The 23,967-nt window shown below is 43.2% G+C and overlaps 1 protein-coding gene across 1 annotated transcript in view; it reads left to right on the top strand.

Annotated features, from left to right (window-relative positions):
* TSPAN7 (tetraspanin 7) overlaps nucleotides 1-23,967 on the top strand; it is a 38,827-nt gene that overhangs the window by 2,526 nt on the left and 12,334 nt on the right. Inside the window, exons 2-6 of the mRNA XM_019528458.1 lie at nucleotides 8,702-8,890; nucleotides 12,718-12,792; nucleotides 15,376-15,471; nucleotides 16,118-16,273; nucleotides 23,331-23,414. Coding sequence (XP_019384003.1) covers nucleotides 8,702-8,890; nucleotides 12,718-12,792; nucleotides 15,376-15,471; nucleotides 16,118-16,273; nucleotides 23,331-23,414 — 600 coding nt within the window. The remainder of the gene's footprint in view (nucleotides 1-8,701; nucleotides 8,891-12,717; nucleotides 12,793-15,375; nucleotides 15,472-16,117; nucleotides 16,274-23,330; nucleotides 23,415-23,967) is intronic.

Below are 23,967 nucleotides of genomic sequence, written 5' to 3'. Positions count from 1 at the left end.
GAGTCCTGCTCATGAAGCCTTGCATAGTACTTGCAGTTTGATTTCACACCTGCAGCCCTATGCAGAAAGGCAGGCCCAGGGCAGAACAGACAGTGGCAGGTATAATGGCATGTTTTAGCTCAGAAGGCAATGAGGAGTCTCTACCCATGAAGAACTACAATGAACAGCTCAGAAAACAGTCAATGGCCTAAAGAACCCAGATTTGTTGGCAAGAGAAAGGAGCAGTCTTAGAATAACTACAGCTCAGGGTCTTGATCTGTAAGTACTGTATAACCCACATCTCAAGAAGGGTTTATGATTTAACTGCCCTGTGTTAAGCAGGATTGAAAGAATGACTGTTGCTGGACAGCTGCCATAAAACTGCTTAAAAAGCAAACCGCCTTCTTGCTCTAGTGCTTTTTGTGGGAATTAACGAACTCTACAAGTTTTTTTAATAGTTCTTTAATGCATTATCCCGCTAGTTAGCATCAGTGGTTACCTTTCTATGGAGGAAGAAATATTTGGGCCTCTCAGGTCATCTTTACATGTGCTCCAGGGTGAGGGAGGGGGTGTTTTAATTAGAGCAGCTCTCAGGAGCCGTTCTAATTAAAGTACCTGCAGTGTCTCATGTATTCAGCATCCTGTGCTTCAAAATGGTGGTGGGGGAGCTATATTTGTAGCTCATTCAATGAGCTATGCAGGGATACTGAATACACGTGACGCCAAGGCTGCTGCAGCTTTCTAATTAAAGCACTCCAGCAGACTCAATTAATCCAGGCATAAAAGTTCTGCCTGGAACATTTTCTCTGCAGTTGTACTTAAATGCCCTCCTAGTGCTTTCTTTACAAGAACCCTGGGCAGCAACACATGTAAGGATGGAAGAAGTGTCATACATCATGAGACCAAATAAAGCATTTCTCCCTGGAAACATGTGCAGGAAACACATACATCAAAATAGATTAAATGGACCTCTGTGGGCTGGAGGCCTTCCAATTTTCGGGTATTAAAAAGAGTTGGCACCAATCAATCATTGCATGGCCATTCCTGGACAAAGAAAATCCCTTAGTTTTTCAGAGATTTCTTATGTAAACTTGATATAAATACAGATGAATCAGGCTTTCCCTTACATTGTAAATGTTGTTATAACTGTAATGACACCATTTACTGGGTCTGAACATGGTTTATGACTAGTTTGTCTTCCTTTAATCTAAGAACATGATGCTAGTTTATTATTATTGAGTAGCTGTGTTGAGTAGCTCAACACATCAAAGAGCTAATCAACATAGCTCACAAAGACTCTTTCATGGACCCAGAGGGACAGACTTCCATCTTCAGCTCCCTCTATGCAACAGTGAAGTTTATTTTCTATCTATGGGGACTTTTTACCATCTTGTACCATCTACACTTTTTCCAGAGCCTGACAATGGGACTTTGATCCCGAAAGCTTGCAGAAAGGGACAATTTTCTTGCCATTTTCCAGTTGGTCTAATAAAATGTATCATTTTGAAACCAAGAGTTCTAGTTTTTTGTATATGTTTGGTTTTAGGAGTTCACTGATAAAGTGAGGCCATAGCTCTATTGCTTCTTATATATTGACTTGTTTTTAAAGACATTTAAATAAAACTGTTCTGGGAACTAGATCTTGGTTCAGCTAGAAAGGTGGTAAGAAGTGGATTCTAAAGCCTGAAAAACTATTTGTAATTGTCCTGTATCTGTCAGGAAGTCTAAAACATTTCTGTGTCTCCAATAGAAAGCATATAGATCATATCCATATAACTGCCATTGTTTATCATCATAATTCATTAATCACGACATGAGCCAGGGAAAAGAATATACAGAAGGATTTATATCTCAAAGCATCAAGATTTATTTACCTCTCCGATGAATTGTAAGCTTTATTTAAAAAAATGAAGTATTGCTACTGATGGTGTTGGTATGTTGTAGCTGTGGTGGTCCAGGAAATTTCGTATTGACAGTGTTGTCTTTCATAATGATCATAATCCTCCAAAATTCAAAGGTAGCTGTGAACACACTTTTGAATCCTTGTCAGTAAGCAAAGAGTAGAAGAACAAATGAGTATACAGTATTTATGATTTGTTAGGAGTTTTTAAATCTTTTTACTGCATAAAGCAGCAGACAGGTTTTGCGGGGGGGAAGGCTTCTACTATAGAAACAGTCTTTTGTGTTTGCTAAGAGTTAAAAAAAAAAAGCTTGCAGTTCTTTTGAATGATGAGAAAAATACTTCTCTAGCACCTTTCATCTGAGGATTTGAAAGGACTTCACAAATGTTTAAATCACAAGGGCCCTGTGGAGTAACATCTCTTCATTATAGGTGCAAAAGGAGCTGCTTGTACATGATACGGGGGTTTACTTTGGTTTAATTCTCCCTAAATTGAAGCGGTGAGTTTTTAAAAACACTGCTTGAGTTTAGGGTGAAGTAAACCTCTGTGGCGTGTACACAAGGGTTGGGCTCAATCCTTACCTGCCTCTCTGGTGGGAGAGGGAGAGGCGAGCTGCCAGCGGGCTGAGCAGCCCCTGAACTGCTTTAAAGGCCACTTTACAGGCGAATTTTGTGGTGTGTACAAAGGCCCACAGAGATGAAGCAACTTGCCTATGCATCAGACATACCTAAAGGAACTTGTTGTTTCTGTGGTACAGTATCAGTGATATACAGTCATACCATTTCTTAAGTTAATGTCCACATCTTTCTGCAAAGCCTTTCCATACACTCTCTCTCTCTCTCTCTTTGGTTGGCTGGTGAAAACCAGGTTCCTGCCTGTGGGCTAAAGATCAAGGAGAAAACCACTTTCAAACACAGTTTCTTTTAAACACTTGATTTATAGCCCCAGAGAGTGGAGGTTTGGTTGGATCTCCCATAATATCACCTACTGTTCAGTGTAGAAACTCAGGAAAAAGAGAACATTAAACCACCACATATACACCTATTTAAGGTCATTTTGATTGTTTCCTAGCATTCACATTTCCAGTGTTTCCTCTTTAAGGTAACTGTTTCCTTAAGGTCTGAAAGGCTCATGCATATTGTATGGGATGATTGCAGAATTGTGTAATGTGTATTGTGAAAACCATACCTGTGTCCTTTGTCTTTGCAAACACCTTGATGATGCCTTTAAATTATTTATACTATGCCATATGGTAGGTGTGCATGGCATTTCACAGCTAGATAAAAGCTAGAACTTTGCTCTGGGGAGTCTATTGCCTAGTCTTTTATGTTATTTAACATCTGTATTGCAGTAACACCCAAAGGCCCCCCCATCAGGATTGAGCATCACTGTAAGACACTGCAGACATAGCCCCTTCCCTAAGGAACTTAGTGTCTAAGAAAGGACTTTAATTTCATCACAAAAATATCAGGTTGGCAGAATCTGGATGGCAAAAATGAGATTTTTTCTTTTCACAAAATGGAATAAACAAGATTAAATAGACTGCATTAAACTGCACTATTTTCCTTTTTAAAACTGAAAGGAAAGTGAGTTTGGGGCTCTCAAAAGTTGCCACAAAGCGGTATTGGCTTTAGATCAGCTAATCTCCTTATAAGTAGCTTTGCTAACCTAGTTTCCCCTGGGATTCACCGGCATTGCACCTCTGTGTCTAAAAGTAAATCCCACAGCAGAATCTGAGGTGTCAGCTATATTCTGCCAGACTTAACCTCCTCCTTGGTCAGCCTTCTGCTCCTGAATCTCCAAAGGACTGGGGCAGTTAGAGGAGAGCAAGCTTACATGATTCATATAACATTGCTCTTAATTAGGGTATGTTCAACTTCTGATTTTACCTTGAAGGTTGAGAGCTCAGGCAAATCTGAATGACAACAGTAAGACAGGGGGTCACAAAATTGGGAAAAATCTGGGGGCCAAACTCAATGCAATGGATGAAGTACTTTCATTATAGTGTCTCTTATTCAGCCTTCAGAGTAGGGATGGGCACGCATCGTGGTTCTCTAGTCTATTGATCCTGACATGCAGGTCACCCTGGGTATAGAATTAGGCTGATGTTGCTGTTTCAGATCAGATAAAGGAACTGGTTCATTAATCAGGCTGTCTGCTGTGCCTGGCCTCTTTCCTGCCTTGTTTAGTGGGAGGAGGTATGGAGAAAGAGGTATCAAAAATAGTATACAGCTTTTCCTGGCTGAGCTAAGTGTGATGGGATGCGGCAAACAGAGTGAAGATTGAGCATCCAGATGAGGAACGCACACCACCGTGCATGTGCAATTACAATTACAATAAGCAGTGCTTGTCAGCTGTCTTGCTGACCTTCTGGCCTGAATGACAATGCTTTGTTCCTTCTTAATCCTAAAAAGAAGCTGTTTGGACCTAATTTACTTGTTCCTGAGCCTAAATGTAATGCAGTGAAGAGAGCTTTAATGTAGTAAGGCCTCCTTGGAGGTATTGGCAGGCTAAACAAGCTGTCACAAAGGGCTAGTCAGTCAGTCATGGTCTGCCTGAGCCTAGATGCCCTGCCAGGCAGGGGTGGTTAAGGCTTCTATAGCCAAGAGTGTACGAGGGGACAGTGTGCCTACCATCCTATATGGCCACCTTCAACTCCTCACCCCAAATGATTTGGCACCCAGCTAAGTTGTTTGAGGACATTGTCCCATACATATGAATCTCAGATTCATGCCTTTGGAGTCATAGTAAGATTCCAGTCTTTAAAGGAGCAGGAATGGTCTTTAAATAGCTGAATAAAAATGTGAGTAAAAATGCTGTATATAAGGAGCTTCATGTTCTCTTTCCAACATGAAACATGCTGTTCCTTTCAGTAATGCAAGTCACTCCTCTTCAGGACTCTGGGTAAACTCCCTACTGACTTTAGTATGAGCAAGAACCAGCCCACTCCTGAGTTGGATATCAGAGATGAGGGACTATTCTTTTGGTTTCCGTGTTCTCCCATCTCTTTTGTTCTTTTAGCTACTTAAAATATGGGCCTACAGAAGAAAAATCTTTGCCGGGGAAAGGACAGAAGTAGACGGAGAGTTTTCTTTAAGGACGTGGATAAGGGAGGGGGAGAAAGTCAGAAATATTAGATGTCTGCAGTCATTTACTCTACCACATGTTAGTTGTTTTACCTTATGTTGTGGATTCATCTGTTACAAGATTATAGAATCAATACTTTTTTTTAGAGAGGTGTGTTGAAAGATGAGTGGAAGTTTGGTCTGACTCTTCTCCAAAATGAGAGAGAGAGAGGAAACCTTTAGTGGTACGTGTTTCTGAAGGGCCAAGAAAAGCCATAAAACTCCTAGTGGCAGCTCAGAAAAGAGTTGAGTTTAAGGAAAATAAAGATGGGTGCATCTTCTTGATGCCAGTGGATTCTGGAGTGTTCTTTTGAGGAGAATTTTTGTGAAGGAAATTTTATAGTCCTGCTAGGTAAGGTGCTTCTATGTCCAAAGTAACTGGTGTAGAGGAAGAGGCATTCGCAGAAAAACTCCTGAATGGCCTTTGGGTTACTTGCAGCAGTTTGACAGTCACTAGTAAATATTTATGCTGTAGTAATAACAGCAGGGCCGATTATGCTAGGGGCTGTGCAAATACGTAGAACAATGGCCTTTTATAATAAGATGTACCTCTTCCAAATGAATTGCCATTTAGTCAATACCTATAATGTCTGTGCACTGTGCATACGTAGGAACTGATTCTGCCATCCCCAAACTACCACTAAATGATTAAATTGGTGGTGTATGTAAGGAAGAGGTTGGTTTATTTGTTGTGGTAGTTTGAGGATAGGGTTGCCAACCCTCCAGGATTGCCTGAAGTCTCCAGGAATTAGATATAAATTCCCAGGAGACTGCTGAGAATTACCCAGGAGATAAATGACAGGGAATTTGTTAAAATAAATATTAAATGTTGAAGCCGATTTATGCAGTAGTCCAGTGGGTTTTTTAAATGTAATAGTAATGTGTATTTGCCTTCCTGATGCAAAGTCTACACACTATAATCCATAACTGATATATACAAGCATGCGGGCACATTGGCACTCTGGAAACCTCCCAGAATAGATTCAAACAGAATTGGCAACCCTATCTGAGGAGTAGAGAGGGTAGTTGTAACAAAAGGCAGCCTTTAGGCATGGAGGTGCATGGGGTGTGTAAGCCTCCAGTCAGATCCATCAGAAAAACACTGACAGAGATGTTACCATATGGAATTACCGTGTGGCCACAGGCAGTGTTTCCTAAAGCACTATGGGACATGACTACTGGTGCAAGAGAGGGCTAACCAGGTGGGCACACATGGGACCCTCCCTTGTTATTCAGAACATTAGTCCTCATTTAAAAGGGGTTTCTGGCCATCCTAACTGTGAAGAATGCCCTCAAAATATGAAGTGGATGTTACAAGTGCAATGATGCCTTGTCTACTTGAGATTGTAGACAGCTTGAAGGAAATGCCGGGAGGTAGACCTGCCCTGTTAACTTTGGTGGGTGATATTTCATAGACATTTGGGCTGGAAGGGACCCTGGAGGATCATCAAGTCCAGTCCCCTGCCACAGGGGCAGGAAGTCAGCAGGGATCATAGGATCCCAGCAAGATAAGCATCCAAAAGTGTCTTGAAGGCGTTCAGAGTGGGTGTTTGAACTGCCTCTGGCAGCAGTCTATTCCAAACCTTGGGGGCTCGAACAGTGAAGAAGTTCTTTCTTATGTCCAGCCTGAATCGGTCACAGCGGAGTTTGTGACCGTTTGATCTTGTTATCCCTTGGGGGGCTGTGGTGAACAGACGTTCCCCCAGATCCTGGTGGTCACCGTTGATAAATTTATAGGTGGCCACCAGATCGCCCTGAGCCCATATCTTGGATGCCAGTGAGGATAAAGTGTAGGAAAGGAAAGGAAGTGCTACACTAGTGTTGGCCTAACTGCAGGGTGTGCAACAGAGTTGCTAAAGGAATGGCATGATAGGTACATATACTAATGTGGGTAGACCTTTAATAATATAGGGTGAGATGGGATGGAGAGGTCTGGCTGAGAAAGTGTCACCAGGTTTCATTTTCCTAAAAGCACTCATCTTTCAAACTTTTGTGGAACTTCAGAGAAAGGGAAGAAGGGGGAAATGGGCTATGCCAGTGGGGTTTGAATTGTAGGATAGAGGAGTGTCCTTCTTGACATAAAAAAAGCTTTTCTCTAATAGGATGCATTTTTTAAAGTTAATCTGTCCCTGACTAATTCTTCTCCTCTCTTCTTTTTTTCTGTTCTGTTTATTCTTCCTCTAGTGATCTTTTCTTCTTTTCCTTTGGCTGTGCTTCTCTTTTGCACCTCTGCTTAGCCTTTCAAAACCTGCAGCTCATATCCTGCTTCCCCCTGATATTCCCCTTATGTGAATATGATTACTGGACAGCTCTACTGAGCATAGTACCACTTTAAGGCGGAAAGAAATGCTGCCTCTGAACTGCACACTTCCTGAGATGCAGGGAGCACCAAAGAACACTTCTGTCTCCTCCCGATACACAGAACTAGGACTGTCAACATGACTGGAACAGGAAGAGCAAAAGGTTTCCTGTGCAGTCTGCTTTGCTTCAGCCCAAAAAAACCCACCAAGAAGCTGCCTTCCATTTTCCATTAGTGATGGTTTCCTTGGATTCATTCACATTGGCTCTTTCAAAAGCTGGTGGAGAAATATAGCTCCCAGAGTGGCTCATTTGTTTTTTAATGCAGCAAACAATGTGAATAGGACACTGCCTGGCTCTGCCAGTTTAAAAACTTTTATGCAGATGGAGACATTTTTCAAAACATAGAAAAGTGACAAAACATACAAGGGACAGTGCTGGCGGGGGCGGGGTGCTGGAACTTTTGGTATCTACTCCAGGCTGTTTAGATAACGTTCTTATTCCCCACTCCAGTTTAAGAACTGAAAGTGCTGGATCCTCACAGACTTGAGTCGATATGCTTAATCTGTTTGTTAAGAAAGGGTGTGGGTTAATGCATGGGGGAGGGGTGTGGAAAAGCATAGATTTCCCTTATTATCCGCTAGATGTCAGCACAGAACATGCTATACCTGCCTCCTGCTTCTAGCATCCATTTCAGTTTCATATGCTGAACCTGGGGGTCAGAGTGATGCTGTGGGACAGGGGTTCTCCAGATGCAAGTTGCAGATGAAGAGTTGTGTGTGCAGCTCAGTGGCAAAACTTCCTAACTGGGGGAGAGTACATTGCTATCCTCTCCTTAATCCCTCAGTACTTTCTCCAGAGGAGCATGCTGTGAGCAGCTATCGTGCATCCCAGAGGCAGGAAGTCTAATGCTAAAAGGAGTAGATTGTCATGATGAGATGAAAATACAGAGATTCAGTTGTTCAAAGAACTGTATATAAAAGCACATGAGACATTCAGTGGAAGTGGTTCTGGTTGATTTCTGGTAGCAGTGGTGAGCTTCACCTTCTCTTTTAGACATGCTTTAGGAGAGATGAAGCATTTAGAACTAGAGTGTGCTTATGATCTCTGATTCTGTAGATGTTCTGTGTGCTCTCCTCTTGTGATGGGAGCCAGCAAGAGGGCCATTAAACCTGGAAGTCTGGCATGTATTGGCAACCTAATGTGACATACTTGGATATTGGAAATGAGTTTTCACTTTTAATCCCTCTGGAGCTACTAAAAGCCTTCAGAGTTGGCCACAACCATGGCAGCAATTCTGTTCTGACAGCAATTAATGTCAGTGCTCACCCTCACCACACTGATTCTGGATGCCCATCCTGAGCAGGCCTTAACTGTTTTCTTTCCTCATTTTTCTAGATCACAGGAGTTATTCTTCTTGCTGTTGGAGTCTGGGGGAAGCTCACTTTAGGCACCTATATCTCGCTCATTGCTGAAAACTCTACCAATGCCCCCTATGTGCTTATTGGGACTGGTACCACAATTATCGTCTTTGGGCTGTTCGGATGTTTTGCCACTTGCCGTGGAAGCCCATGGATGCTGAAATTGGTACGTATGTCAAAGTAGCTACCACACTGCAATTTGGTGTTGTCTATATCAGTGCACTTTTCTTAAGCCTAAGTAGATGTTAATTGTGTTTGTGGCAAACAGGAAAGCTTTAATGACCTTAATAATATTCCTCAAGTCTCTTGAGAACAAAGAAAAAAAATCCCCAAGATATTTTCACTAAATCCAGTCACTAGTTGAGTGTTAATGACTCGGTCTTTTCTGCAGTATGCAGAACTCCAATGACCAAAGCACTGCTGGTGAATCAAGCACGTTATTACTGCATTTTAAAAGTTAAAAATGGTATAATGGAATGTCTAGGGCAGGGGTGCTCAACCCATGGGTTGCAGGTCAGATCCAGCCCCCAGCACCATGTCATCCTGTCTGTAAGGCTCCCTATGAGTTATGGCCCTATAGACTAGGTTGGGTGCACTGTAAGCTAGGTTGGTGCATGTGGCCACAACAAGGCCCTTGGAGCCTGAGTTCTGCAGATGGGACTGGGTGGGGGCAGCATGGGGCCCCCAAAATCCAATTCCAGTATGCAGGACTGGGGAGGGGCAGTGCAGGGACTGGGACCCCATCCTGGTGCTCAGGATCAAATCCAACCCACAGACAGTCCCCATGCCTCTCATCTGGCCTGTGGCCCAAACTGGTTGAGCACCGCTAGTCTAAGAGATTCCACTTGAACTAGCACATACTAGTGTTTCACTTTTGGCATTCTGTATGTATGCCTGTAAAAGCAGGTAAGCACTACTAAGACAGTCTTTCTCCTGTATGTTTGGAGAGGTGCATTGAACCAGTTGTAGGAAGATAGTTCAGGTTAGGTTTTGAGATTTCCAATGAATTTCAGAATGTAAGGCAGGGTGACAAACTGACCCCTGGCCCCAGGCTAGATCCACATCACATCCCAGGTGAAATCCATGGAGCTGCATTTGGGAGGCAGTGTGTGTCCAGGCTAGTTGGCAGTATGAGTCTAGGGGTATGCAGCTGCACAGAGCTCCATTTATGCAGCATGGAGATGGGGGAATGTGTCTGCAAGGAGCCAGAGGTATGCACCACTGCATGCCCCAGTGCTGCATGAATGGAGCTCTGTGAAGTGGCACTAAGCCATATTCTGACAGAGCTCTAAGCCATTGCATGTTCCTGGCTCCTCAGAGATGCATGCCCCCTTCTTTGCACTGCATAAACTTGGCTACATGCAGCCGCACACCCCCTAGCCTATGCTGCCACATGCCCCTGGCACTGCCAGCTGGCCAGAGCTCTGCACTACCAAAGGGCCATGCACTTCTGGTAGCCCACCATGCTACTGGTGGGACAGATGCTATCTGTGGTTGTGTGGAATAAATCTGGCCTGTGGGCCATATGTTTGACATCTCTCATATAAGGAAAGTTTTGGCAATGGAAAAAAAATACACAGATGAGTTAAAGAACCATGTGGTATATATAGGGACATTGTGGGCAATAAAGTACATGTCATGAGGAAAAATATTTAGAGCCAAATGATGTATGCAATGGAAGAGGGGCAAAATGACTTCTATTGTAATATTTCTTTAAAGGAGTGATCCTCAACCTTTTTAGACTCTAGGCATCCTTCTGTAGCTGTCTAGAATTTAGTGCCACCCCTTTCAGAAGTAGGATCTATGCACAGCGCATGGGGGCTGCTGTGGGAATCAGAGGGGCATGTTGGTATGTGACCGGATGCACAAGCTCCAGGAGGGAGAGGCCAAGGGTTATCTGTGACGCTCAGTCCTGACTGACCCAGGAGCCAATCCAGAGTGTGTGCAAGGAACTCTGGGATGAGCTGGGTGAAAAGTATGGCCCCAGTTCCTTTGTCCACCCATGGCAGAACACTGCTCAGAGAGGTGTCAAGGCCAGCACAGAAGTTGCGGAGGGCCATGGCGGGAGCCACAGGAGTCCTCAGAGGAGCAGCTGCAGGCACTGCTTGTCTGCAGGATTTTAAAGCAGGTGCCTGGCACTCTCTTTTCACAGGGGCCAGATGATTGTGGCACTCACTTCATGTCAGAAAAGTCCATTTGGCATTGTTTTCTTCTCTTTTTTTGTTTTTCCTGTCTAAAACAGTTGATTCTGGGGCTAAACTGAAGCCTCTCTTCTATTCCTAAGCATTGGTAGAGATTCCAAATACAGACATAGGGCCTGATTCAGTGAAATCTTACAGCAGGGGTCGGCAACCCCCAGCACACATGCCAGTGTTTGCCACGTGAGGCCATTTTGCTCAGCATGCCACAGCCGGCCGGGAGTACTGCTGCTCCCATGAAATCTGGGCTGCTCACAGCAGGCAGCCAGGAGGCTGCAAACAGCTGCACCAGCATCTGGAGCCTTGACTGTTCTACAGAAGCGGCAGCTACATGTACGCCTTGGGGTGTACAGCTGGAAAGGGGCCTGCAGCACTGCCACCCTGGCCCTTCCCTTGTCATCTGCCCAGAGACGCACATGCGCCTACTACCAGCAATGAGGATCAGGCCACTCATGGATTCCTCACCATCTGCCTTTGGCATATGAAGTCAAGGTGTGGGTAGAAGTTGGGGTGTTTTTAGCACTCCGGCCAAAAACATTTCCAATCCCTGTCTTATGCTGATGTATTCCCAGCAGGTAGTTGAATGATTTGCATGTACATAGTCAGGTGCTATCTCCTATCCTACAAGGAGATGATTGCAAGTGACCCATCTATCTACACAGTGTCCCATTGTTCTTAGTAGGATTCTGCATGAATGCAAGGTTCTGCTTTCACACAATACACTGCAAGATCAAGACTAGTGATTTGAGAGTTGTCTCCTTGCATAGTGTGTGTGCACACAGATGTGCATGTAACACACATGTGAATATCAAGAATTATGTACTTACCGAACTTACTCAATTCTTTAACGTGGGGACAACCCTTGTCTTAGAATCGAGTACAAGGGTAGTGGTGAGGGGCAGGCAGCTGCTGTGGCTTGAGCTCCAGTTCGTACCCAGGGTCAGGGCCATAACCACAGCTGCTGCCTGCCCTCACTCCGACTGCCTCCGCACCTGCCATCTCCGGCCTGCAGCCTCTTCCCCCTATCTTCTCCCCCGCAACGCAGCTTCTGTTCTCCTGCCTGCCTCTTTTCCTCCCATCCTTACCTTTGCTCCATGGTAGCTAGCTCTGCATGCTGTTGCCTGGGGAACTGAGCTCAGCCCCAGCCTGACCCCGTAGCAGCTATGCACAGTCCACACAGCTGCTATAGGGGCTAGGCCATCCCCCTAGGCTAGAACAGGGACAGAGCCTGCTGATGTGGATCAGAGGCTGGGGTAGGAGCAGGGAACAGAGGCTTGCGGGGAGAGGGAGACCCGAGGTTGCGGTGCGGGGACAGGCAGGTGGAAGAGGGGCAGACACAAGCAGGGGGCAAGCTGCTTGACCTCCTTACACCACCTGCCACCCTACTGCCTGCTCTCCCCCTGCCCCTGCAACAGTGGAAGGACTAAATTAAAGATGACTCCAATAATTAGATTCTACACATGGAAAATTATAATAAATATATACATTTCCCATGTGTAGAAACTAATTATTGGGGGACCTTCCTAAATTCAGGGTCATCTTAGATTCAGGTAAATACCGTATATATCCAAAACAATCTAATAGTGGTAGAGTACACTGCAGGGGTGAGTTGTTACATCACAAGTGGTATCCCAGGTATCTCTTTCAATATATTAAATTTTTAAGGAAAGTTTGGAGCAAGAGATTTAAAATCCTAAATGGTTGCATAGGAATTAAACTATGTTTAATGGTTGCATAGGAATTAAACGACCTGCTCTGTGTTCTGACTTGTTTCTTTCTGTCTCTTTGTTTTCAGTATGCCATGTTCTTATCCCTTGTGTTCTTGGCTGAGCTTGTGGCTGGCATTTCAGGGTTTGTGTTTCGCCATGAGGTGAGTGGAAATGAATGCAGTTTATACATGGCAGTGGCTCTGCACAGGATTTTGCTGAAGGTTTCTTTGAGTGTGCAGAATAATATGTAGGTTGTTGACTTCAGCAGTTACATCATCATTAGTGATGTAACTATTTTCCAGCAATAATATCTTCCGCCCTTTAAAAACTGATATGATTCCAAATGAAGAGATTTAACGTAAAGTGCTGAACCTTAGCTGTCTGGTATTTACTTTGGAGCTGTCTTTTTTTCCCTGTGTCTATCATGTAAGATCTTCTTTAGCCTGTTATTTATGCAGAGGACTGCAAAATTGATTAAACACTTTGCTTAAACATAGCTACTTCAGCCAGGCTAGCCTTTGTTTGTATAATGTAGAAAGGATTTCCAAAAATGCAAAGCCAAACCAAACTAGTTTCCTTGATGTCTTGTAAATTGTATGTATTTTTTGTGATTGTGTCACTCCCCAGAGGGGTGTAGTTGCTGTTTTGCTTCCTCTGTTTTACTCTGTTTCAAGCCCTGGCCCCATATGGTGCGTTTACTGAACTGGGACAGTAACTGCCATCCTGTTTTAAAGCATCTCTTTCCTGTCTCTCAGTATCTCTGTCTTTTTGTCATACCCAGTTTTATTGGCACCCTTCCCTAATGAGCAGGTTTCCTTTTTGGCTATGATAGTTCCCTCGGTATGGACCTCATGTCAACCCTTGCCAGGTATGGATGGTTCCAAGTTTGATCCTGAAATACCTGTTCTTTTGCTATTTTGCTTGGGCCAGCCCATGATATACACAGCTGTGGGCCCTACCCCAGCAGCTTCCTGGATTAGCTGCCACCTACAATTTGCTGGTCTTTTCTTCTGTGACATGTCTGTGTGTCTCCAGCCAGGACAGCAGTAAGCCGTTTCCCAGAGGTCTCCAGTTCTCTAGTGAATTGGCACTACTGCCAAGTCACAGGATTGGCATTTCCTTTTAATGTCCCCTTCTTCTGCTGAAACCTCAGCTCCCTGTGAGCTCTGGCAACCTTCCGGTAAATTTAAAGGGAGAATTCCCATTTTTCTCCCGCTAGTTTTGTCTGACAGAGGATTGGCAGTCCCCCTCAGAGTACCTCCAGTCTGCCTCAGAGTTTGTATTGTTCTCTTGCAAGCCCAAACTTATAACACATTAGAGGAAATAAACCAAGAACTGGAGAAATAGTTAGTACAGTTTTTTCTCCCTATTTATGCTTCCATATTTGCTTTTGCCTTCCACCTCAAACTGCTGGGGGTTTGACATCCTCCTCTTAGTAGAGGAAAACGTTTCAGTCTGTTCTTGTCCCTCTGTCTGAGTGCGCTGTCTCACGTCAGGCCTCAGATCTTGCCCTACTCCAGGGTGGAATTCTACACGTCCCCTTCTCTTAGACCCCAGGCTTCAGGATCCGCTGGGATTTCACCTTTACACAGGACGTCTGACTGAGTTTGTCACCTGTGACCAAGGATGACTATGGTCACCGGGCAGCCTTCCTAAAACTAGTTTTAAAACATTGTTTGACTAACAGCAGGAGTTAAAGCATTTTGAAAGAGAGGAATTGTAGAACATCAGTCATGCATATCTCTTATCTTATGTAAGTCTCACCTTCTCTTGAGTGTATCCTAGGCAGACCTAGCTACTCCAGATACCTGTCCCCATGCCTGTGGGCTTCTCTGTGCTACAGAGCCTCTGCCACTGTAGCTGTGTCACCATAGCCATGCCAGCAGAAATCAATAGCATAGATGCAGAGCATGCTGACAGGAGTGTTTTTGCTGTCATGGCTTCAACACCTCCCTCAGTGTCACAAACCATGCCAGCTGAAGTCCTCTTCTGTCACTGTAGCTGCTTTACACCAGGAAATTTGCTGCCTTAGTTATATAGCTGAAGGGTGTAGAAAGATTTGTGCCCTTTAGCTGGCATAGTTGTGCCATCTGTATCTGCTTTTCTTTTGAATGACTGCCCACTCTCTTTTGCAAAAGGTCCTTTTTAAATCCTGTTGTAGTTATTTTGTTTTGCCAGGCTTTGACCCTTCCTGGTCCATACCACTTTTTGCTAGTTGGCATGAGGTAGAGGTGGAACCATCAAAGTTAATAATGTAGGCACTGTCCCTTAGCACCTTGAAGTGTTTGTTGAGAGACAGCTGTCTTAAACTGGTTATTTCTTCTGTCTGTTTTTCCAGACATCTCTCTTATTGAGCTAAATCAACATAGTCATACAATAAACAGCCCCGTGACTAAGTCAATAAATAATATTCAAAATTGGCATAGGGCAGCTCTAAAATCACCACAGTCCTGTCTTTAGACATGTCACAATTTGCTGGTCTTTTTGAAGAACCCACAGCAGCAGGAGTCAACCTGAAATGCTGTTGAAAGGGCTTGTGAATGATGACAGGTAGCTTTATACAGCCTGAAGGCACACTTTAGAAAGCATAAGTAGTGCATCCTCCCTCTGACTTGGAGGTTTTATGTAGAAAATGGTAAATTTGCTGCAAAGATCCTTTCAGACTAAAAGCTTATGCATGAAGGTGTCAATTCCATGTGCTGGTTCCTTTATAAATTCCCACATACCTGACTTTTTCCGCTTAGATAAAGGACACTTTCCTTAGGACATACACTGAAGCTATCCAGAATTACAATGGGAATGATGAGAGAAGCCGTGCAGTGGATGACGTACAACAAAGTGTAAGTTTAAAAATCTCTCTGAGAAGAAAAAAAGATGTAAATGAAGTTTATTTTTGTTTTATTACAAACTGTGAAAGGTTAAGTGATATTGATTTACAAATGGTTTGACTGGTTGCTTAGTTCCAATATTTGATACTTAGCATGGAGTCAGGTTTCTCAAGAATTGGGGTGATATGCTGGTCCCCAGTGAAATCTGTGGGAATTTTTCCAACAGCTTCCATGGGCCAAGGTGTTCTCTGGTGTTTTTGCCAGCCATTACCAGCCAGTTTGTCTAAGGATGTTCTCTTTTTGTTGGGATCATAGAATCGTAGGAAAGTAGGGCTGGAAGGAGCATTCTGGTAAGAAGAGGGGTACATTGTTGGCTCCCTTCTGATCTTCTCACATAATAGTTTGTTTATGATAGAGTACTTATTTTTCAAAGTATTCAGGTGCCTCATTCTTCTGGCTGGCCAGAGAGACCAATTGCAATCCGATTGAAGTGGATGGGAATTTAGCTACTAGCTTTTAAATGAGCAGGATATAGACCCAGACATACTTTGAAAATGAGTTTCAGAGGGTAAGTTTTCTCTGATGGATGAAATCTCAAGTTGTGCAGATAACTTATAATTCTGGTTTCCTTTATCATTCCACTCTCATTCTTTTCTAGCTGAGCTGCTGCGGCATTCAGAACTATACCAACTGGAGCAGCAGCCCCTACTTCTTTGAACATGGGATTCCCCCAAGTTGTTGCATGAACTCCAGTGACTGTAACCCCCAGGATCTGCGCAATATGACTGTGGCTGCTACTAAAGTAAATCAGAAGGTGAGGACCACTTTGTGCCAAAGGCAACTGACATGCAACCATCCAGTAAATTAGTATTACACATTGCTATGTACAGCTGCATTTGTTTCAATTGATATGGAGAGCACTGAAACTGGGGATAGGTAAAGGGTAGAAATGTTTGCCTGTTTCTGCCCACTGCTTGTTACCGGACTCTTAAGCTGATGTTTCCCAAACAGCTTGACACAGAAACCCTAGTGGTAAAATGTGGACTCATTTCCCATATCCATCACACCTGTTCAGGAACAATGTCTCACAGCAAGTCAAAGTTGGCACAGTTGTACGGGCCATGTCAGTCAACACTTTCCTGCTTATTCGTGCCGACTCTTTGGGGGTTCCGTTTTTTCATAGCTTGTTATCTGAGAGAAATTCCAGGCACTGGATGCTGCAAGTCAGCCCAAACAGAGGAATGAATGATGGAAAGCATTGTGATTAGCTAGCTGTGTTCACTGTGCCTCTTAGTGTCTCATTAGGCTATGCATTGCTGCAGGCAGGACAGACGTAACTGTAACCTCTCATCAACCTAAAGAAGAAGATTGGAAGAGTAGAAAAGAGAGAGGGAGAAAGAGAGAGTGAATAAGCCAGAAAACAAATATGTTGGCTATAGGAGAATAAAAATGCAGAAAATATAAAGTAACAGAAAAGGGAGAATAGTGTAATGTATAGAAAATACACTGCTTATACTCGTTGTGTGAATGTACTTTCATTGCTGGCACAGAATTTCTTTTCTAATCTGTTCCCACCCTCCAAAAATGTTTTCAGGAGAGATAGGAAACAAATTGCGCATAAAAGGAATAATTGAAATGAAACGCTAATGCTGAGTTACACCAGAGACCAATTTGCCCCATAGTGTTTAGCAATTTCTTTCCCTTGTTGTTTCTTCATAAATCCAAGGTAACTGTTGATGCACAGAATTATTGGTGTATAACAGGAAACCCTGGGAATTGTTGGCCGTGTTTGTATTTTTTTGTCCTTTTCACCTATGAATCACCTGTGAATCAGGAACTTGGAATAATGTTTTAAATTTCACATCTAGGACTCTTTATTTCAGCTGTTTTCAAAGGTAGACGGTTTTTGTAGCACACAGAGAAGAGGATAACATGGGATTAGCTTCTACCAACTCATTCTTCAACCATGGTAGCCTAAGGAGAGCCAGTCACTGCTGATGTACTTGAAACTGTGATGATGTCAGTCAGTTGTGTAACAGCTGCTATCGGTGTAATATTGCCATGTTCACAGAGTTTAAAGGAGAAGCAAAAACAGTAATTTTCACCAGTTAATTCATGCCAGATTCTGCCTTTTGTAGTGGAACATATAGTGGGACTATACTGAAGCTGAAGTCCCAGCAATGTCAGGAGCCAGTACCTATGCATATTTCATAGATTTTCATAGATTTCATAGACATTAGGGCTGGAAGGGACCTCACAAGATCATTCGGTCCAGCCCCCTGCCGAAAGGGCAGGAAGTCAGCTAGGGTCAAAGGATCCCAGCAAGATAAGCATCCAAATGTTTCTTAAACATATCCAGAGTAGGTACTACCCCGGGGGGAGTCCATTCCAGGCCTTAGGGGCTCAGACAGTAAAGAAGCTTTTCGTTATGTCCGACTTAAAATGGTCTTGCAGGAGTTTGTGACTGTTTGACCTTGTCATCCCTTGGGGTGTTCTTGTGAACAGGCATTCCCTCAGATCCTGATGCACATCCCTTATATACTTATAGGCTGCCACCAAGTCACCCCTGAACCTGCACTTCTCCAGGCTGAAGAGTCCCATGGCTCGCAGCCTGTCTTCGTAAGGCCTGTTCTCTTGCCCTCTGATCATGTGCGTGGCTCTCCTCTGGACTCTCTCAAGCTTCTCCACGTCCTTCCTGAATTGTGGAGCCCAGAATTGGATGCAGTACTCCAGCTGCAGTCTCACCAAGGCTGAGTACAGTGGGAAGATGACATCCTGGGTCTTGCTTGAGGTTCATCAGTAGATGCAAGCCAGAGTTTTGTTCGCTTTGTCGGCTGCGGTATCGCATTGATGGCTCATGTTCGACCTGTGGTCAATCATGACGCCCAAGTCTCTTTTGATCATAGTGTTAGTGAGTGTAGCATTGCCAAGCCTATGAGTGTGATGTGGGGTTTTTTCCCTGAGGTGGAGCACCTTGCATTTCTTCGTATTGAATGTCATCAAGATTTCATTCGCCCCCCTTGCAAATCTGTCGAGGTCGGCCCGGATCACCAGCCTATCCTCAAGTGTGGACACACTTCCCCAAAGTTTGGTGTCATCAGTGAATTTAGCCAGTCCACTTCTGACACCAGAGTCCAGATCGTTTATAAAGACATTAAAGAGTACAGGTCTGAGAACGGAGCCATTGGAGTCAACTACCACTCTCTGCCTCCAATCGCGGAGCCAGTTCCCCAGCCATTGGACTGTAGTGTAGTCAAGGCTGCAGTTGCCCAATTTTTCCAAGAGAACATCATGGGACACCAGGTCAAAGGCTTTCTTAAAGTCCAAATATATGATGTCAACCTCTTCCCTTTTGCCCAGGTCATGATACATCACTTAGTCATAGAAGGAAATGAGATTGGTCAGGCCAGACCTACCCACAATAAGCACATGCTGACTGTCCTCAGAAGGTTGCCTTCTGTTTGTCTGTCAAGAATGGTTTCTTTGATAATTTTTTCCAAGATCTTTCCAGGGATTGAGGTCAAACTAATTGGCCTGTAGTTTCCCAGATCTTCTTTACTCGCATTCTTGAAGATGGGCACTACATTGGCCCTCTTCCAATCTTCAGATAGTGTCATGGTGCTTAGGGTTGGAAGGGACATAAACAGATCATCAGGTCTGACCCCCTGCCCTAGGCAGGAACAGTTGCTGGGGTCATATCACCCCAGCCAAATATCTGTCTAGCCTCCTCTTGAAGACCCCCAAGGTAGGAGAGAGCACTACCTCACTTGGAAGCCCATTACAGAGCCTGGCAGCCCTAACTGTAAAGTAATGTCTCCTGATGTACAGCCTGAACCTTCTCTCTAACAATTTACTTTGCCCAAGCGCCACAAATTCTCAGATATCCTTGCCAGTGGCTGCTCTATGATGTCTGCCAGTTCCTTTAGCACTCTTGGGTGCTATCTAACTGGCCAGCTGATTTGTGGGTGTTCAGCCTCTCAAGGTGCTCCCTCACAAGATCTGTGCCAATGGTGGGCATATATTCACCCTCACTCTGGTGGATGAGGGGGCGTTTGTGTGTGGGTTAGTTTACAGTACAGAGGCTCTGCTCTATATCAATACAGCTAACCCAGCAAAGTCCCATGATGGTGAAATAGCTTATTCTAGAAGAAGAAGCTTCTTGTGCGGATGTAGTTAAACCACAGTGCTGAATGACATAAATTATACCAGCATATGGAGTTATGATACTGTATTTTGTAAGGTGGGCTAGGCCTAAGGTTTACCTAAAAGCTGGATAGAGTCCAGAGCTCGACTTCGCAGGTGACTAGCGCCAAGAGGTGCCAATGAGGAGAAAGCCCAGTGCATCTCAAATACATGGTTGCTTTTCCTTTTGCAAAGACAGAAGGTAGGAGAGAGATTACAGTCTGTGTTCTGACTGGGACCAGACAAGTGCCTGTCTTGATTGATATAGGATCTTGGCAACATGGCTTTTATTTTTTAGCTACATACAACATGGAAATAAATCACAATCTGAAGGAAAAGTTGTGGGGTCATTAAACAGGCAAACAAAACAAAAAGCTTATGAGAAGCTCTAGAGATGATCCCTCCCAAGTTTAAAGTAGTTGTAGTTATCTTGTGGTCATGTTTTGATTTGTGCAATGGGCAGACTGCACAGGATTCATACTCACTGAAAAAGGAGCACAGTTTTTGTTTTGATTTTATTTTTCTAACTGGTCTTTGTGCTCAAATAATGGATGCAATTATTTCACTGAATTTTCCAGGGGTAATTTGGGGAATTGTTTTCGGTTTTCTGATGTTGCAGTTAAATCTAAGGTTTAAAGAGCTCTGCTTAGCAGGTGTGTCAGATCTTTGAACTTCCCAAAAATCTTGAACAAAATGGAATTCTCTTGAAAAGTTTTAGGGAGAAATAGGAATGAAATTGAAGCAGTGGGAACTGAATGGCTGTGTACTGCAGTTTGGAGGTCTTCATGGCTTCTGAATTGAGTCTTATTGCGTTGTTGGTAAAGAAAAGGAGGTTATATGATATTTGGTTGCCTACATGTGATTTAGAAAAATGGAGAAACAGGGGTCACTATGTTGCAGAAGACTTTTTCATGCTCCATTGTAAATCTATTTGATACACGGCCTTTTCTGCAGTTGGATAAAATTTGCAAAGGGGCCTCAGAAAGTTAACTGATTTATGAAAATATCCTGAGGCATAGTGATGAATTATCAGAAGTTGGTTTGTTTTTATGGTCTGACCACAGGACTGTAGGCTAGAAATTCTGGGATTAGGTGTGAACTCTGCTACTAATTTGGTAAGCGACCTTGACTAAATCATTTAATCTCTGCATGTCTGTTTCTTTATCTGTCAAATGAGGCTAATACCTAACTCTCAGAGCTGTCATTAGGATTAGCTAATTAATATTTGCATGCTGCTTTTAATCTTCAAAGTGCATTGCAAACAATGCCTAAGAACTATTTTTCTCTAAAATTCAGATAAAGGATCAAATGTGTAGTGTTGCAAATGCCAAACTGGCATTTTTACACTGAGTATCTGCCTAGTTACAGCACACCCAATGTTTCAGGTATTTTTGGTAATAGCGGCACGGCTCTTGGGTGCTGCATATACCCTTATTATGCAAAATAATGACTGAGCAATTAATCTGTAATCATGCAATAAAATGCAGAAAACATCCTGGTGCACTGGAAAAACATGGCCTTCTAATGAGGCAAATGATCACAAGTATTTCATTGGCATGCTTTCATTTTAATAAGACCTTAAGACACTCTCAGGTTAACATCATTCTTAGATGTTACGTCATTTGAAGACTGTTGAACAGATTTGAGAACCTTGGAAAAAGGCTGGGTAAACATTGAGTCATATGTAGCCAAATGAAAAAATTATTTGAGAAATCTAGCCTCATTTTATAATCCATGTGGTATACACCCACAGTTGCTTGTTACATGAATAAGTTGACAAATATTGCACGATACAATTAGGAGTTAATATGTATGCTGAAACATCACAAAATAAATTATGAGTTTGCTCATCCTGAGCTGCTATTAACTTCATCTGTTTCATAGTTACTTCCAAGATTTAAAAAAGAAAAAAGCACATGATATTACAAAGGCGGTTGAAAAAATCAGGTATGGGAATAGCTTGCATTAACAAAAGATATTGTTATCTTCTTCTGACCCCCTAGTTTGTCACACAAGGCTGAAGTATCCTCTAAGGCAGTGGAGCTTGATCTTTTGTTCCCTTGGGCCAAACGAGGGGTATGGGGCTGTTCCACAGGCCAGATCAGACCACTTACACCAGGACTGAGCCTGGAGGCCTCATGCTGCCTCCATGCAGCCCTGCATGTGGGTATCAGGCTCCATAGCCTGTCATGGCCTCCACCTACTTCTGTGTGCCTGGGGACCTCACACTGCCTCTTCCCAATCCCACATGTGGGAATTGGGTTCCAGGGCTCTGTGCCACCTCCATCTGGCCCCCTGAGTTGGATTTGAGTCAGGGCCCTGTGCTGCCACCTCCTGGTCCCATGTGCTGGGATCCAGTGTGGGGTCCTTGTGCTACTCCCACACTGGGATTGGGCCCCCACACCTCTCTGCACACCTGACTAATGCACTGGGCATTAGTGCATGAGCTTGTGAGGAGCCCCATGAGCCAGATTATAAGGTTCTGGGGATTGGATCTGGTCCATGGTTCAGGGGTTGAGCACCCCTGCTCTAAGGAAATGCCTGTGATCTTGCATGAATGAAGCCTACATGCATCTGTGTATATGAGTAAATACATTGCCCTACTAGAGCTGACGACAAGACAATGTTTCCATTTTTGATGCTTACTGTACAGTTGACAAAGATACATCTGGTAAAAAAAAAAAAAAAAAAATTCCAGGATTGTTTTCAGGAGGAAAATAAGTTTTTAATCAGTTTTGGGGACAGAGCCTGGCAGGTAGGGGAGGCGTGTGTGTGTGTGGTTTGATGAGATTTATAACATATTAAAAAAAGGTCTTTCTTTTTGCTCCCTGAGGCTGTGCAGGTTTAGAATTCATTGTAACATCTGTAAGTGCAGAAAGCAAATTCTAAACCTATTTAAACATATATTTATTTTGGGAAAATAATTTAGGAAAATATACATATTGCAAGTGAGATGTAAAAAGGCGTATCCAGGAGAAGAGCAGCATACAGGCAAGAATCCTCTGCCCTCTGTGGAGAACTACTGTTGATTCCAAAGGCTGTTTGTTAAAGTACAGGGGAGCAGGGGAATTGATGGGCACTCAAGGGCTGGACTGTAGATCAGGAATGTGGATTTAAACCTTTTTTTTTTTTTTTTTTTAAGTCTCAGACCACCCTGGAGGAAACACAGTACAAACCAACTTCATGGTATAAGCATCTAATAAACTGTTTCAAACCATGCTTGCTGCCCCTACCAGGACAAGGCCATGGAGAATGCCTCGCAACACATCTGAGGAATGTTTGTATTAAGCAGCACATTCCTAGTTAGGTTTCCCCACCCACACCCAACCTGGATGTTACTGTCTGTTTCTGTTCTGTTTTCAGATCAGCTCTGTACAAATGTTTAATTTTTTTAATAAAACTTTATAATTAAATTTAAAAAAAAACCATGAGGCACTCAAAAATTATAACAGCATAGCATTGCACTTCCTCCTCAGGCTGACAGATTTGTTTACAAAATCTTTTTTTCCGTCACCACTGTTATTGGGTAAACTCCTCACTTAACATTAGCTTAATTTATTTATTTTTCAGTAGTTAAAGTGGTGTTGGACATCATGACAAAAATACTCAATATCTGACTAAATCCAGCTTACCTGAGAGGGATCCCTGTGTATACACTTGTAAAGAATGATTGTTTGCCTCTCTTTCAGGGCTGTTATGATCTGGTGACCAGTTTTATGGAGACAAATATGGGAATCATAGCTGGAGTGGCTTTCGGAATTGCTTTCTCACAGGTATACAGTTTTACTGCATAAATTAAGTGGGGGTTTTCTCTCTTTTTTATCCTTGTTTGCCTGAAGAAAGGATTATGGTAAAGGATGGAGCTCAGAGTGCTCATTAGTCCTTAAGTCATCTGCTCATTGATTTTCTTTTTTCAACTTAAATGAAGTTTCTCCTTGGGAATATCAGTTACGGTTCAACTAATGACTAGCTGAAGGAAAACAACTTGTCCCTCCATTGGGTCAAATAGAGGTTAACCCAATAAACCATTGACTTAAATGGAGCATAAATAAATAGTTGATCCATATTTTGCATAGATTTTTCACTCATCAGGCTTTCTTAAATTGTGGTGGAACTCAAAGATATTTAAAAATAAGAGCATAACTTTGGGGTGTTCCATTATACAGGTGACAGGGCTTTTTTTTGTCTAGAGTGTTTGTGATGTTTTACAAAAAAGCTAAATAAATGTTCAGTTAGTTAGGATAGAAGAGGACAAATTGTTAATTCTGCCGAAGCAAAAATCCTCTGACATATTACGAAGGTGAGTCCCTTTAACCTAGTAGTTTG

Source organism: Crocodylus porosus, unplaced genomic scaffold (assembly GCF_001723895.1).
Source record: "Crocodylus porosus isolate Cpor-Errol unplaced genomic scaffold, CroPor_comp1, whole genome shotgun sequence".
Lineage (NCBI taxonomy): Eukaryota > Metazoa > Chordata > Crocodylia > Crocodylidae > Crocodylus > Crocodylus porosus.
The sequence above is the reverse complement of the archived record's forward strand: the minus strand, read 5'-3'. Positions and strand labels throughout refer to the sequence as shown.